Source organism: Oryctolagus cuniculus, chromosome 16 (genome assembly GCF_964237555.1).
Source record: "Oryctolagus cuniculus chromosome 16, mOryCun1.1, whole genome shotgun sequence".
NCBI lineage: Eukaryota > Metazoa > Chordata > Mammalia > Lagomorpha > Leporidae > Oryctolagus > Oryctolagus cuniculus.
The window spans coordinates 68,238,875-68,256,534 of NC_091447.1; the positions used below are offsets into that span (position 1 = coordinate 68,238,875).

General features: G+C 42.1%; 1 protein-coding gene across 1 annotated transcript; it reads left to right on the plus strand.

Annotated features, from left to right (window-relative positions):
* Positions 1–16,715: 16,715 nt before the first annotated feature.
* On the plus strand, positions 16,716–17,294 carry LOC138845769 (olfactory receptor 7E178-like). Its single transcript, XM_070059341.1, has one exon. The coding sequence runs from the start codon at positions 16,716–16,718 to the stop codon at positions 17,292–17,294; it is 579 nt and encodes a 192-aa protein (XP_069915442.1).
* Positions 17,295–17,660: the final 366 nt, after the last annotated feature.

A 17,660-nucleotide genomic window follows, 5' to 3' on the forward strand; every position in this document is an offset into this window, starting at 1 on the left:
GGCTTTTCACCCAGATCCAAATGACTTTAGGGCTGATTCTGAGGCCAGAGTGCTATTTAGGACATCTGCCATTCTATGAGTCTGCTGAGTATCTCGCTTCCCATGTTGGATCACTCTCCCCTTTATTTATTCTATCAGTTAGTGTTATCAGGTACTAGACTTGCTTATGTGCTCCCTTTGACTCTTAGTCCTTTCATTATGATCAATTGTGAACTGAAATTGATCACTTGGACTGGTGAGATGGCATTGGTACATGCCACCTTGATGGGATTAAATTGGAGTCCCCTGGTATGTTTCTAACTCTACCTTTTGGGGCAAGTCAGCTTGAGCATGTCCCAAATTGTACATCTCATCCCTCTCTTATTCCCACTCTTATGTTTAACAGGGATCACATTTCAGTTAAATTTCAACACTTAAGAATAACTGTGTATTAATTACAGAATTAAACCAGTCATATTAAGTAGAACAGACAAAAAAACTACCAAGAGGGATAATGTATTAAGTTGTTCATTAACAGTCAGGGCTATGCTGATCAAGTCACCGTTTCCCATAGTGTCCATTCCACTTCAACAGGTTTCCTTTTTGGTGTTCAGTCAGTTGTCACCGATCAGGGAGAACATATGGTATTTGTCCCTTTGGGACTGGCTTACTTCACTCAGCATGATGTGTTCCAGATTCCTCCATTTTGTTGCAAATGACTGGATTTCATTGTTTCTTACTGCGGTATAGTATTCTAAAGAGTACATATCCCATAATTTCTTTATCCAGTCTACCGGTGATGGGCATTTAGGTTGGTTCCAGGTCTTAGCTATTGTGAATTGAGCTGCAATAAACATTAGGCTGCAGACCGCTTTTTTGTTTGCCAATTTAAATTCCTTTGGGTAAATTCCAAGGAGTGGGATGGCTGGGTCGAACGGTAGGGTTATCTTCAGGTTTCTGAGGGATCTCCAGACTGACTTCCATAGTGGCTTGACCAGTTTGCATTCCCACCAACAGTGGGTTAGTGTCCCTTTTTCCCCACATCCTCGCCAGCATCTGTTGTTGGTAGATTTCTGAATGTGAGCCATTCTAACCGGGGTGAGGTGGAACCTCATTGTGGTTTTGATTTGCATTTCCCTGATTGCTAATGACCTTGAACATTTTTTCATGTGCCTGTTGTCCATTTGGATTTCCTCTTTTGAAAAATGTCTATTGAGGTCCTTGGCCCATCTCTTAATTGGGTTGTTGGTTTTGTTTTTGTGGAGTTTCTTGATCTCTTTGTAGATTCTGGTTATTAACCCTTTATCTGTTGCATAGTTTGCAAATATTTTTTCCCATTCTGACGGTTGTCTCTTCACTCTCCTGACTGTTTCTTTTGCAGTACAGAAACTTCTCAATTTGATGCAATCCCAATAGTTGATTTTGGCTTTGACTGCCTGTGCCTCCCGGGTCTTTTCCAGAAACTCTTTGCCTGTGCCAATATCTTGAAGGGTTTCTCCAATGTTCTCTAGTAACTTGATGGTGTCAGGTCGTAGATTTAGGTCTTTAATCCATGTTGAGTGGATTTTTGTGTAAGGTGTAAGGTAGGGGTCTTGCTTCATGATTCTGCACGTGGAAATCCAATTTTCCCAGCACCATTTATTGAATAGACTGTCCTTGCTCCAGGAATTGGTTTTAGATCCTTGATCAAATATAAGTTGGCTGTAGATGTTTGGGTTGATTTCTGGTGTTTCAATTCTGTTCCATTGGTCTATCCATCTGTTTCTGTACCAGTACCATGCTGTTTTGATTACAACTGCCCTGTAGTATGTCCTGAAATCTGGTATTGTGATGCCTCCGGCTTTGTTTTTGTTGTACAAGATTGCTTTAGCTATTCAAGGTCTCCTGTGTCTCCATATAAATTTCAGCACCAATTTTTCCAGATCTGAGAAGAAGGTCTTCGGTATCTTGATTGGTATTGCATTGAATTTATAAATTGCTTTTGGGAGAATGGACATTTTGATGATGTTGATTCTTCCAATCCATGAGCATGGAAGATTTTTCCATTTTTTGGTATCCTCTTCTATTTCTTTCTTTAACGTTTTGTAATTCTCATCGTAGAGATCTTGAATGTCCTTGGTTAAGTTTATTCCAAGGTATTTGATTGTTTTTGTAGCTATTGTGAATGGGATTGATCTTAGAAGTTCTTCCTCAGCCATGGCATTGTCTGTGTATACAAAGGCTGTTGATTTTTGTGCATTGATTTTATACCCTGCTACTTTGCCAAACTCTTCTATGAGTTCCAATAGTCTCTTAGTAGAGTTCTTTGGGTCCCCTAAATAAAGAATCATGTCATCTGCAAAGAGGGATAGTTTGAGTTCTTCCTTCCCAATTTGTATCCCTTTAATTTCTTTTTCTTGCCTAATAGCTCTGGCTAGAACCTCCAGAACTATATTGAATAGCAGTGGTGAGAGTGGACATCCCTGTCTGGTCCCAGATCTCAGTGGAAATGCTTCCAACTTTTCCCCATTCAATAGGATGTTGGCTGTGGGTTTTTCATAGATTGCTTTGATTGTATTGAGGAATGTTCCTTCCAAACCCAGTTTGCTTAGAGTTTTCATCATGAACGGGTGTTGTATTTTATCAAATGCTTTCTCGGCATCTATTGAGATAATCATATGGTTTTTCTTCTGCAGTCTGTTAATGTGGTGTATCACATTGATTGTCTTGCGCACATTAAACCATCCCTGCATACCAGGGATAAATCCCACTTGGTCTGGGTGGATGATCTTTCTGATGTGTTGTTGCATTCTATTGGCGAGAATTTTATTGAGGATTTTTGCATCTATGTTCATCAGGGATATTGGTCTGTAATTCTCTTTCAGTGCTGCATCTTTTTCTGGCTTAGGAATTAAGGTGATGCTGGCTTCATAGAAAGAATTTGGGAGGATTCCCTCTTCTTCGATTGTTCTGAATAGTTTGAGAAGAATTGGAGTTAGTTCTTCTTTAAATGTCTGGTAGAATTCAGCAGTGAATCCATCTGGTCCTGGGCTTTTCTTTGTTGGGAGGGCCTTTATTACTGTTTCAATTTCTGTCTCAGTTATGGGTCTGTTTAGGTTTTCGATGTCTTCCTGGTTCAATTAAGGTAGGTGCACGTGTCCAGGAATCTATCCATTTCTGATAGGTTTCCCTGTTTGCTGGCATACAAGTCCTTGTAGTAATTTCTGATGATTCTTTTTATTTCTGTGGTGTCTGTTGTTACATTTCCTTTTTCATCTCTGATTTTATTGATTTGGGTCTTTTCTCTTCTTTTTTTAGTTAGTTGGGCCAATGGGGTGTCAATTTTGTTTATTTTTTCAAAAAACCAGCTCCTCGTTTGGCTGATTTTTTGTAATGTTTTTCTTGATTCAATCCTGTTGATTTCTTCTCTGATTTTAATTATTTCTCTTCTCCTACTAGATTTGGGTCTGGTTTGCTGTAGGTTTTCTAGATCCTTGAGGTGAATAGAAAGCTCATCTATTTGGTGCCTTTCCAATTTCTTGATGTAGGCACCTATTGATATAAACTTTCCTCTTAACACTGCTTTTGCTGCGTCCCATAAGTTTTGGTAGGTTGTGCTGTTATCCTCATTTACTTCCAGAAAGTTTTTGATTTCTCTTTTGATTTCTTCTATGACCCAGTGTTCATTCAGGAGCATGTTGTTCAATCTCCATGTGTTTGCGTATGCTCTAGGGATTCCTGAGTTGTTCATTTCCAACTTCATTCGTTTATGGTCTGAGAAGCTGCATGGTATGATTCTAATTCTTTTGAATTTGCTGAGACTTGCTTTATGGCCTAGTATGTGGTCAATCCTAGAGAAGGTTCCATGTACTGCTGAGAAGAATGTAAAATCTTTAGCTGTAGGATTGAAAGTTCTGTATATATCTGTTAGATCCATTTGGGCTATAGTGTCATTTAAATCTACTGTATCCTTGTTGATCTTCTGTCCTATTGATCTGTCTATTTCTGAGAGTGGAGTATTGAAGTCCCCCAGTACTATTGTATTGGGGTCTAAGTCTCCCTTTAAGTCCGTTAACAAATCTTTTAGATAAACCGGTGCCCTGTAGTTAGGTGCATATACATTGATAATTGTTATATCTTCCTGTTGAATTGATCCCTTAATCATTATGTAGTGTCCCTCTTTGTCTCTCTTAACGGTTTTTGTGGTAAAGTTTATGGTGTCTGATATTAAGATGGCTACGCCTGCTCTTTTTTCATTTCTGTTGGCATGGTATATCTTTTTCCAGCCTTTCACTTTCAGTCTGTATGGATCTTTGTTGGAAAGATGTGTTTCTTGTAAGCAGCAAATAGATGGGTTTTGTTTCTTAACCCAATCAGCCAAACGGTGTCTTTTAACTGGACAGTTCAGGCCATTCATGTTCAATGTGACTAATGATAAGTGGTAACTTTGCCCTGCCATTTGCCAAAGATAAGTTCTAATATATGCTTTGAATTCCCTGTGATCTTTTGCTGTGAGCTTTCCTTCCTTGGTTTCCTTCCTTTACCTTCTTTCATATTGATGACCGTGTTTCTTTGTTTCTGTGTGTAACACATCTTTAAGCATCTTTTGCAGGGCTGGACGAGTGGCAACAAATTCTTTCAATTTCTGTTTGTTATGAAAAGTCTTTATTTCACCTTCATTCACAAATGATAGCTTTGCAGGATATAATATTCTGGGCTGGCAGTTTTTCTCTCTTAGTACCTGGGCTATATCTCGCCATTCCCTCCTAGCTTGTAGAGTTTCTGATGAGAAGTCAGCTGTGAGTCTGATTGGAGATCCTCTGAGAGTAATCTGACATTTCTCTCTTGCACATTTGAGGATCTTTTCTTTATGTTTCACTGTGGAGAGTTTGATTACAACGTGTCGTGGTGAGGATCTCTTTTGGTCCTGTTTATTAGGGGTTCTGTGAGCTTCCTGTACTAGGATTTCTCTGTCCTTCTCCAAACCTGGGAAATTTTCTGCTAATATCTCACTAAAAAGGCCTTCTAATCCTTTCTCCCTCTCCATGCCTTCAGGAACTCCTAGAACCCGAATGTTGGGTTTTTTAATAGTATCCTGAAGATTCCCGACAATATGTTTTAGATTTCTAATTTCCTCTTCTTTTCTTTGGTTTGACTGTATCCTTTCCTGTTCTCTGTCTTCTAAGTCTGATATTCTCTCTTCTGCTTCTCCCATTCTGTTTGTAAGGCTCTCTATTGTGTTTTTCATTTGATCTATTGAATTCTTCACTTCAGTCACTATCCCAGTTTCCTGTTGTACTAGTTGTTTCATTTCATTTTGATTCCTCCTTAATATTTCATTTTCACGAGAGAGATTTTCTATCTTGTCCATTAAGGATTTCTGTAGTTCAAGAATTTGTTTTTGAGAACTTCTTAATGTTCTTATCAATTTTTTGAGATCTGCTTCTTGCATTTCTTCTATGTCATCATCCTCATAATCTTGAATTGGGGTGTCTTTTTCATTTGAGGGCGTCATGGTGACTTCCTTGTTTTTATTACCTTGGTTTTTGCGTTTGTTATTTGTCATATTGGAGATATTTGGTTTCTTCACTGTGGTGCTTTTTCTTGTTATACTATGACTCTAGATTAAGTGGACTATCTGTTTTTGATGGAGCCTTAGGGCTTGAGATGGGTGTGGCCTGAGAGCTCTGTTTGGTGTGCCAAAGGTGACACTCCCAGGTTAGGCGTGGTAAACCTCTCTCTCTCTCCCTCTCTCTCTCTCTCTCTCTCTTTTTTTGATTCAAAAGGGAAATTATTCTGCACAGCTGAACGAAGTTGGAGGTAGTTAGCAGGCAAATGATATACCCACAGGAGCCAGAGATCGGAAGCTCTTTCCCAAGGACCACACAGGGAATCTGTTCAGCCCTTGGAGTGGGCTCAAATTCTCCTTCAGTCTCCCACTGGGTTGCCAAAGTTACGGAATTGTAGCGTCTCTGGAGAGTGCTCACGTGAATTCCGTGAGTTCTCTCCCCCACCGTCTCTTTTTTCACAGTCTCAGTTCAGTAGCACCACAAATTTACTAGGTCCTAATCTCCTGTTAATTCGCCCCGCCCAGAGTCAGGTTTTTCTGCTAGGCTCAGGGCCGGTGCAGACCTGAGGTTGCTCTGCTTATGACGTATGTCCAAGATGGCGCCTGCTCTTTGTCTTGCTCGCCCTTGAGAGGTGAGCGGAGAGAGAGAAACCCGTGTCCGTACCAGTCACCTTTTTTTTTTTCCCTCTCTCTCTCTTCCAGTTAGCTTGGTGAAGTCCCCCCACCTCCAGAGGTCGTTCCCTCTAGTCTCCTCTTTCTGCTTGCCTGCCGGTGTCTCGGGTTATTGAGGTTCGGCTCACCTTGCGTTCCAGCGCTGGTGTGTTGAGTCTGCCGCTGGTGTCCCGAACTGTGGGCTCCCACGCTCTCCACGCAGGTCTGCTCCCCTTCCAGCGCCGATGTGTGGACTCGGAGCCCTGGACGTCCCAAGTCTCCCCGCTGTTGCACTCCCCTTCGAGCACTTGCGCGCAGACCCTGCAGCTTGCGCAGCTCAGTCCCGCGGCTCGGCTTCCGCGGCTCGGTCCCGCGGCTTGGTCCTGTGGCTCGGCTTTCGCGCGCGGTGGGTGACCTTGTTCTCCCAGTAGGTCCTCCGATTCACGCCCACTGGATCCAGAAGAGTTTTGTCTGCAATATTTTCCTGGTTCTTTTTTCTGAGGCTACCGTAACTCCCCTTTTATTAAACTAAATTTTCCCGGACTATCGGTGCGTGCCCTCACTATTCCGCCATCTTGGCTCCCCTCCATTTGCTTTTTAAAAAAAGATTTATTTATTTGAAAGGCAGGAATTACAGAGATAGGAGAGTGAGAGTGAGAGCGAGAGCGAGAGCAAGAGAGAGAGAGAGAAGGAGAGTGAGAGTGAGAGAGAGAAATCTTCCATCTGCTGGTTCATTCCCCAAATGGCCACATTGGCCAGTGTTGGGCCAGGCCTAAGTCAGGATCTAGGAACCTCATCCAGGTGTCCCATATGGGTGGCAGGAACCCAACTACTAGGGCCACTTTCTGTTGCTTTCCCAGGCACATTAGCAGGGAGCTGAATGGGGAATGGAGCATCCAGGACTTGAACTGGCCCCTGTATGGATTACAGTGTTGCAGGTGGTGGCTTAACTTGTTATGCCACAATGCCAGCCCCTCTGTTCGCTTTTTATATCACTTTATTGTTATTCACATTCTGCTCAGGTGTTGCTTTCCTGAATCCTTTCAGTCATCTATCTGTGTCCTCTTTTAGCTTACTGACCATCTTTAAGATACTCAAATGTGTTGTCAGACCTTCAATATCTCCATTTCTTTAAGGCAGACTGAGTAGCTTATTTATGGGCATTTAATTTGTTCCTTTGACTGGGCCATATTTCTTTGTTTCTATGCATTCTCTGTATTCTCTGTTGAGATCTGAATATTGAAAAAAAAGGCTTCTCCCAGTCTTTATGGATTGGTGTCATACAGGGAAAGACATTCACCAACACACTGGCTAGAGATTGTGGTGGGCAGCCTAAGGTTTTCTGGGGAGCATCTTCTCTGGGCTTGTGTGTGTGTGATTTTGTAGATAGAGGAGTCTGACTTTATTCTCAAGGACTCATCATCTCTTGCTCCCCTTGGTGATCTTCTGTCGTCCTGCAGTTTCTGTAACAAGATGTACTGCCACTGTTCTTAGGGGCCCCTGATCTGGTCCCCACACTGCATTGCCATCACTTTAGTTTTCTAAGTCAGGAAAGTCATGAACCAGCTCCTCAGGAAGCTGCTGAGAAGACAGAACAGTGGATGAACATGGCACCTTCACTTTATCTCCCAAGAGAAAGCCAGGGACTTGGGAATTTAATTCTTCTGTCCTGTGGTTCCTGGTATAGAGGGCTGTGGTGGGTAAATGCAACACATGCTCTTATCCATTGACACAGCCCTCCTTGGCTTTGTGCCCCTTGGGATAGTGCAATCTCTTAATTGGTTTGTGGGGTTGTCAGGAAGGCAATTTGTTCCATGGATGTTGTGTAGGCATGGGTTTGTGAGGGAAATGAAGATCTGGGTCATCTTCCACCTTCCTCACAGATATCACTATGGCCCAAAGTGTATTTCATTAAAGACTTACTGAGCTGATAACACACACTAGACATCAAATGAAAATATAGTCAGGAATGAAATGATGAGCAAAAATCTGAAGCCAACTTCTACACAGAATGTGCAGAAGTTGACCTTCCACACAGAATGATTGCAGCTGATATTGACATCATTGGAGAGATTCTGCTGGTAGAAAGGCAAGGAGTCACTCCTTGGATTACACGACCATGAATACACCATGGAGCACTATGGTGGAATCTAAATATACACACAATACAGAGATGGATCTGCGCATCTGACAGTTGTCTGAGTGGGAAATTTGGTGGACAGTGTGATGGTTTTATGGATTTTATAATATTCTGGGAAGAGGAAGGATATATGTACATTCTCGTGCTGCTTACAGACCAACATCAAGAGTACTGTTTATGCCTAAAGTGCTCAACCAATAAGAAGAAATATCAGGCTATGCCTTCAGACTTTCAGATGCTGCCTCCAGGGACAGACATTCTGCACAGCAGTAAAGATGCCACTGGGGATGCATGTGCTCCATATTTGAGTGCCTGGATTTGAGTCGTGTTAATGTGCACCCTGAGAGATGGCAGATGATGGCTCAGTAATTTAGTCCCTACCACCTACAAGGGAGATCCTGGTTGAATTCCAGCTCCTGACTTCCTCCTGATTCAGCATTGGTTCTGTGGGCATATGAGGAGGGAATCAATGATGTAATATCTCTCTGTCTTTCTTTGTATGTTTCTGTCATTCAAATAAAAAATAAATGAGAAAAATTATAAAAAATACCATGCTGGCATTAGTAAAGTGTTTCTGTATCTCCTCCTCTAGAGTCATCGAGATGGGGAACCCTATGACTGGTTGTCGAAGACAACCTCCACTCTTGCTGCTCACTAGGCATCAAAAGGTAATGGATGCTCACTCTCCTGTAATGCCCCACAGCTAAGAAGTCCAGCCCAGCAGGTTCTGTGGGACACAGTGGATACAAGAGGGACTGTTGGATGAATTATTTCCTCACATGCAGGACCAACACAGTAGTTGGGATAAGTAGATTTACCAGCCCCAATGTGAGAAATGTCAGCACAAAGGCAAGAATTTTATTATCTTGGTTCATGTGGGAATTGAGAACCACCAGAAGAAATTCTGCTTTCCTTCCACCCTGGTACTCTCCAGAGTCAGCACATTTCCACAGCTATGTGCCCCACTACAAGGACAACTGAAGACATGTTTGCATACAAGGGGGGGGGTCTTTTAAATTTCATGGAAAATGTATATTATGAAGTATTCTTTTATTTCTACTTTTGTATAACTTTTTGAAGTACCCTCTTTATTTGCTACTCCTAAGTTGAAGTACAATGTATATTAAATATGTAAAAAATAATAGTTTTGTAATACTTCCATGTAATGACAGAAGAGACATAACTTCAAAAAAATACTCATTCAAGTTAGTAAAATGCTAAGGTACCAAGTGATGACACAGCAACCTAAGTGAGTGCTTAGCAAGTGAAATCGGAAGCAGACTTGAGAGACTAGTGCTGAGATACAGGAACTCATATTCTTTGCATGGAAAATCTAATTTTCCCTAGATGATTAATCCAGAGTATTGACAGATATAAAAATTACACACTGTTTTGTGGAATCGAGAGACAGATTTCTGAAACTTATGTCAAGATCTTGCAACTTGGAAGCAAAGGAAAACAGGTGAGCTTCTTTGTGTCAAGTCTCCCGGTACACTTACTTTTCCCTAATCAACTTCCATTAATATCAGCAAGTCCCCAGACTGGGTAACATGGACCCACTGGTTAATGAGGAGCTCTGTGCATTGAACCCCTAGGGTCTTCCAAGTTTCTTCCAGCATCTTTCCCCAAGGTCTTCCAGCACCTTTAGACCTTGACTTTGCCAGTGGAATTCCAGTAGCTCCATACAATGATCCATACCATTTTGAGCATCTGTATCCAGAGGACATGACCTGAGTCTGTCTCCTTTCCAGTCCTTAGTGAAGAATGTGAGGCTCCACTGCACTCCAGGCAGAAGAGGAGCAGAGGAGCCGTCACCACTTACCATGCTTCAGCTGAGACTCAGCACAGCTCAGTAAGTGCTGAGGGAGAAGGAATAGGATCTGGGAATGTCAGGAACATTGCTTTCTCATCATCAGGATGAAAATGACTGCTGGGATAAACAGATGGGAAGGAATCAGGGAAAATTTCAGCTCAGAAATTTGTGAGGTTTGTGTTCTTGGTTCTCAGAGGGGTTCAAGGCTCTCATTCAGAGTTTTTCTTCGGAATGAGAAATTCTTCTTCCCACTGGGATCTCTTTCATGTTGGTAGCACATGAGTCTGTATAAACTATCTCTGAACACCCAAACAAGATCATGAAGGTTATGGGAAGGGTGCCAGTAACCAAAGCATCTTGAAATTTTATTGAAAACTTTATAACTGCCAGTGTCTGAACTCGACATCCTGAGTCACTTATTTCATGTCATTACATAATCTCCCAAGTTACGCTGCACACACTTTTATTCTATAGAAGAGGAGAGAGCTCAGCACTTTTGTTTGACTTGAATCAGGGCTTGTCAGGTAGAAGAAGAAGGAGCCAATTCTGGATCAGGTGGGCTGATTTCAGACAAGGAATGTAATCCATATTCCCCTCTGATGACTCAAGCAGTCACTTCACTTTTCTGTCCCTTCAAAGAAGAGACCATCAGTTAATTTTACTCTTTCTTTGGGGTTTCTTTGTAGATTATGGCAGGCAGCAGCCAATGACATGTGACTGAATTCAAAGGCAAAGATCACAGGCAGAGCAGGCACAGGGTCATTCAGGGAAGATTTCTCTCCAGTGATTTCACTTCGCTTTCAACTTCCTTTACTTCTCTTATAATCATCCTACTTAATCTCAAAAAGAGACATTAAGATGAGGTGTGAGGTTTTTTTTTTTCTACTGTAGAAACTGAAAGAGAATAATAATGGATCTCAGAGGTCCTTAATGTTTTAACCTCTGGAACTCTGCTTAACACATTCTGATGACTGGGAGACAGTGGAGGCCTTTAATCATCAGATCCAGAGACCATGCAGTTTTGAATACTGTCCAATCTGCTGATTATTCCTGTGTTGTAGAGGATGTTTTCAGGATCTTTGATAAGGGGCATTGTCATCTGAGTTGATACTTCATTGAGTAATGAATGAACTTATAATGGAAGCTTCCTATGTGATCTATAAGTAATAGATGAATGAAAAGGGAGAGCAAAATTTTAGATATTGTTCTTACTATTTTAAGCTTGATAATCATATCATTCACTAAAATATAACCTGCTTGATACTGTGCCTTCCTATTTCTGTTCCAGGATTTGTTGCTCTTGTCCTTGTTTGAGAACTTCAAAACATTCATGGAGAAATGGAATGAAATATTTGAATTCATTTTGGCCCAAACCCGTTTTTTAAATCCATGCACAAGTTTTTCACAATACACATTTTCCAGATATTATCAAAAATTTTTATATCCAAAACTATTTTTGCATTAAAATGAACTCAAAATTTAATTTTCATTCTGACAAAACATTTTACAGTGTAAGTATATCCTCACAAATGTATATATAAGTTGTGCATTTTGGGAAGAATGGCAACCTTTCATTTTTGATTCCTCAGATCCCATTTGTTGCTTGGTCCAGAGAAGGCATAAAAAAATCTCTGCAACATATAGAGGAAAGCCTTGCCTGGCTCATAATCATTGGGTGTAACTGTGTGGCTTCAGTACACTTGGTGCTTTCTTTTTTTTTTTTTTTTTTTTTTTTTTTTTTGACAGGCAGAGTGGACAGTGAGAGAGAGAGACAGAGAGAAAGGTCTTCCTTTGCCGTTGGTTCCCCTCCAATGGCTGCCACAGCCGGTGCACTGTGGATGGTGCACTGCGCTGATCCGATGGCAGGAGCCAGGAGCCAGGTACTTCTCCTGGTCTCCCATGGGGTGCAGGGCCCAAGTACTTGGGCCATTCTCCATTGCACTCCCGGGCCATAGCAGAGAGCTGGCCTGGAAGAGGGGCAACCAGGACAGAATCCGGCACCCCGAGCGGGACTAGAACCCAGTGTGCTGGCGCCACTAGGCGGAGGATTAGCCTATTGAGCTGTGGCGCCAGCTTACTTGGTGCTTTCTTGTCATTACCTTCACCCCTTTCAGGAAAGTGAAATAGAAATAGAACCTCAGAATACTATGCGCTTTCTCTGTGAAGGACACATGCAATTTCAGTTAATAAAATCTATAGCATAACCATTGTTTATGAGTATTCATAGATTAAGGTGGAGATGGTCTGAGCTACAATAAAAGAAAAACGCAGAGTAAAAGGAGGAGGGAGACATTTTTGCCCGAAGTGAGACCCCTGTTAGAGTTGTCATCATTGCAGCCTCAGCTGACCTTTGAGGATGACATCCATCAACAAAGCTGCTATTTCTGTAAAGACAGAAGCTGTATTTAGAAGAAGCACAACAAGCCGGCGCCGCGGCTCACTAGGCTAATCCTCCACCTTGCGGCGCCGGCACACCGGGTTCTAGTCCCGGTCGGGGCGCTGGATTCTGTCCCGGTTGCCCCTCTTCCAGGCCAGCTCTCTGCTGTGGCCAGGGAGTGCAGTGGAGGATGGCCCAAGTGCTTGGGCCCTGCACCTCATGGGAGACCAGGAGAAGCACCTGGCTCCTGGCTTTGGATCAGCGCGGTGCGTCGGCTGCAGTGCGGCGGCCGCGGCAAAGGAAGACCTTTCTCTCTGTCTCTCTCTCTCTCACTGTCCACTTTGCCTGTCAAAAAAAAAAAAAAAGAAACTATCAATTCCCAACTTGACTCTCACTGGGATTAAACATGACAATAGGTCTGATCTGATTTCATCATCATTTAAAAAAAATCATCTATTATTTTTCACTTTATGTTTCTGTGTGGGAACAAACTGTTGAAATCCTTACTTAAGGTATACTAAGCTGATCTTCTGTATACTAAGATAATCGAAAATGAATCTTGATGTGAATGGAAGGGGAGAGGGAGTGGGAAAGGGGAGGGTGGTGGGTGGGAGGGACGGTATGGGGGGGAAAGCCATTGTAACCCATGAGACGTACTTTGGAAATTTATATTCATTAAATAAAAGATAAAAAAAAAAAAAGAAAAAAAAATAAATTAATTACCATATAAAAAAAAAAAAAAAGCACAACAGTGATGTGTTTTAGCTCCAACTTCCCCTCGGTGCTAACCTGTCACAGATATGGGTGTATTCTTCCTATGTCTAGCGGACAACACAATTACAAAGAGGTGGAGTGGAGAGATTTATACACATTGTTGAGTATTGTAGGTGACTGACACAGGACTAAACGTTGATTTTCCACTCACTTCCCAGGGCCACATATTCTCCACTTGGACCAAGTGGAATTATTATTCCCCTCACAAGATGAAATTTCTTAGTGAGTTTTCATGGAAGGATTACTACCAGACATACACAGAGAAATATTTGATGGTCTATCTAAAGGGGAAATAGTTAATAATGATTGATATTGTATTGGAACAGCAGATGCAGCTGATTATTAGTAAGATTGAAATTTCATCAAGTTTTGCAACTCAAACAATTTCACACACACATCTTTTAGAAATATTCCTATGTGTGGTATGGAGAGAAGCACAGACATTTTGGAAACATGGTCATACACTCAGGTAGACAGATTAAATGTTCACTTCTTAAGTGAGGATCAGACAAAGTTTTTGAAGGAGACCAATGTACTTCACAGAGAAAGTAAAATGGAACATCAATTCACACTAGTATATTTCAGGAGCAGTAGGTATAGCACACTACTCCAATGAGCCCCCAAACACTTCCAGGTAATTTTTAAAGAAAACTATTTAAGGATCCCTAAATCAGTACTGGCACAAGAAGCTTGTATTTTGCTGCAGTGAATGAAGCCTCAGGTGGGGAAGCTTGCAACCGGAGTGACAGGACCTGGTTCAGGTCTCGACCACTCCACTTCTGATCCAATTCCTGCTCATGTGTACCCTGGAGGCAGCACGGATTCAAATAAAATGAAAAATGAATAAGAATGTAGTAAAATAATTACAGAAGCTTCTTTCCCACAGACTTATAACATGAACAATTATTGCTCCACATTTACAGATGAGGAAACTGCTCAAGTACATTTACATTCTTTTCTGGAATTCTTTGTTTTACAATTCTTTTCTTGATTCAATCACAATATGAGCTAGTAATATAATAAACTGGAGTTGCCTTTAGGCAGCCAGAATTAGAGAATTGCAACCAATGAATCAAGAAGGTATAACATGAAAATATTTGAATTATGCACAGGAAGTTTGGGACTCCAATGGCCTTGCCCTTCCCTGATACCAAATATCTCAACTTAAATAAGGGCACTTATGATCATAAAAACTATAAAGCAGTCTTACCAGGTCTCTATAGAAAAGAGAGAAAAAATGGAAACAATAGTTAAGGAAGATGCAGCTCTCACATAGCAGATCATACAGGGTAGATGAGAGCATGAGAGCAAAGGGGATAGATAAAAACATGAATAAAATTTTAAAAATTAAGGTATTTGTAAATAGTTCATTATTTCTACATATTGGACAGGTAAGAATACACTAATATAACATTTGTGGTCAGTGGTTTCATATGGTCATGCGCATTTAATTAAAGCATACTTATGAACGTCTGACATCCACTGATGATGAGGATGGATGTACTTGATGACTTTAAAGAGACAAACAGGAGTGATTAAGATGTCCTCCTCCCACCTGGGGTACCTGGGTTGGATTCCTGGCTCTGGGCTGTGACTCAGCTTCCTGCCAGTGAGACTGTGAGAGGAAGAGGTGACAGCACAAGCAGTCAGGCCCCTGCTACCCATGTGGGAGACCTGGATTGAGTTCCAGCTCCCAGCCTCTGCATTGGTCTGCCACACACAGTGCAGGCATCTGGGGAGTCTCCCTGTGTGTCAGCCTTTTAGAGCAAAAGAGACAATGGAGAGAAACCAGAAAACCTAAGAATGCTGAAACCCTGACACACAACAATAGTTTCCTGTGGGGAGCAACTCGGGCTAGACTAAGTTACTGGAATTGAGACTTATTCTATGCATCTGCTCTCCCACAATATGGTGCTGGGAGAGGAGTAAACAACTTCTACACAGCTGCCTCTCCCCAGTTTGACTGATGAGCTGCAGGAGCTGATCCTGCTCCTGACTGGAGGAGAGCTGCATGCTCGGTGTGTGGGTAGCAGAGTTGGGATTGGTGGAAGAGGACTATAAAGGAGGAGAGAGACAACATGCACCAGGAACATCTGGATAACATCTGGGCAGCCCCTGAGAGAGCTGGCCGGTGGTGTACCGCTCCCCCGCGGAAGTGGGGAAAGTGGCAGTGGGAACCGCCCCTCCATGGAGGTGGAGGGGTTGCCAGCCAACACGGGAAGGACCAGCAGGAAACCCAGGAAGGGCTGAGCAGACAAAAGAACAGTGCAGGGTTTAGTGTCGTTCCTCCATGAAGAGGGGGAGTGACAGTTTCCAATCATGAAGAGCAAGTGCAATTTAGATTCTAGGTAATGCAGTCCTAACTTTACAGAGTACTTTTAAATATTTTCAGTCAAATGAGCTTTTATCATGGCCTGAGAAGAAAATAAGATATATTTGACTGCTCTTCATTTCCTTGAATTAGAATGATGTTGTCCTACAGGGGGAAAATGCACTTGCTATTCTTTTCTGTTAGAAGACTTGGTTGCATTCGGTTGTGATCACAGACAGTGCTCAACTCAGGTGAGTGTCTAAAGTAGGTGTGCATAGATGGAGAAGAGTAACACAGAAACCAATCAGAAGGAGCTCGAGGAAGACTGAGTCTGTCACTGTGGAGGAAGATGGCAGAGGTTGTATGTCTCCAAGTGTGAAACAGAGGTGGTGGTCTTGAAAAAGATGTAAAACACACCTCAAAAGATTAAGAATTTCAAAATTGTATTTTCCCCCCAAATTTTTAATTCAATTTATTCTAAGAACCTTAGAGTTACTCATGTGCTATACCCATAATGGGTTAAGTTGAAAATATAGGCAAGGGCCATGAGCCAGTTTTTCCTATACTAATGTTATTTTCTTTTCTTTTCTTTTTTTTCTTTTACCTTTTATTTAATGAATATAAATTTCCAAAGTACGACTTATGGATTACAATGGCTTCCCCCCCATACTGTCCCATACCCATAATGGGTTGAGTTGAACATATATGCAAGGGTCATGAGCCAGATTTTCTTATACTAATGCTATTTTCTTTTCAAACATTCCCAGGTTATATTGAAACACAGCATGGTACATGTGTCTCCGAATTCCATCTCATGGGTTTCTCAGAGATGACAGAACTGCAGCCCCTCCTCTTTGGGCTGTTCCTGTCCATGTACCTGGTCACGGTGCTCGGGAACTTGCTCATCATTCTTGCTGTCAGCTAAGACTCTCATCTCCACTCCCCCATGTACTTCTTCCTCTGCAACCTGTCCTTGGCTGATGTGGGTTTCACCTCCATCACGGTTCCCAGATGATTGTGGACATGCACACTCACAGCACAGCCATCTCCTATGTGGGCTGCCTGATGCAGATGTCTCTCTCTGTTATCTGTGGATGTATGGGTGCTTTGCTTCTGACCATGATGGCCTATGACTGTTTTGTCGCCATCTGTCACCCCCTGCATTACCAGGCCATCAAGAATCCTGGCTGCTGTGGCTTCTTAGTTTTGGTGTCCTTTGGGGCCAGCCTTCTGTATTCCCTGCTGCAGAACTTGATGGTCTTAAGGGATTCCTGCTTCAAGAAAGTGGAAATTTCTAATTTCTTCTGTGAGCCTACTCAGCTTCTCAGCCTGACTCCCTCCGACTCCTTCACCAACGACGTATTCACATATCTTGTTGGCATCATCTATGGTTTTCTCCCTATCACAGGGATCCTCCTCTCTTACTATAACGTTGTGTCCTCCATTCTGAGAATCCCCTCAGCAGGTGGGAAGTACAAAGCCTTCTCTACCTGTGGCTCTCATGTGTCAGTCGTTTGCTTATTTTATGGAACAGGCCTTGGGGTGTATCTCAGTTCAACTTTCTCACTTTCTCTGGGGGAGGGTGCCTGGGCTTCTGTGGTATATACTCTGGTCACCTCCATGTTCAACCCCTTTATCTACAGCCTGAGGAACAGGGACTTGAAGAGAGCCATACAGAAGCTCCTCAGCAACACAGCCTAATTTCTGTCCTTGTGCCATGGGTTTGGACTGCAGGTTAAAAAAGGAAGTAAAACTAAGCATCTAGTAGTACAAATCTCACCTCTAACTACATGATGTATGAGGCTCTCGTCTCTCTAAATTTTGTGTCTGAATATTGCTTCTTTTGCCCTTTTGAATGGAGAGTAGTACAGAGTTTTTATACATCTTAACCATTGCATGCCTTGCCTGAATCCTACTTTACCTCTGCAAAACTCTGCAGTTTATTATCGATGATCCATGAATCCTGGTCAAATTAACAACCCTTTATGCATTTTTCTAGTTTACATCTTTTCCATAATTCTTTGGCACATTTCATCACATTTTGAACCTATCTAACTTATTTGTGCT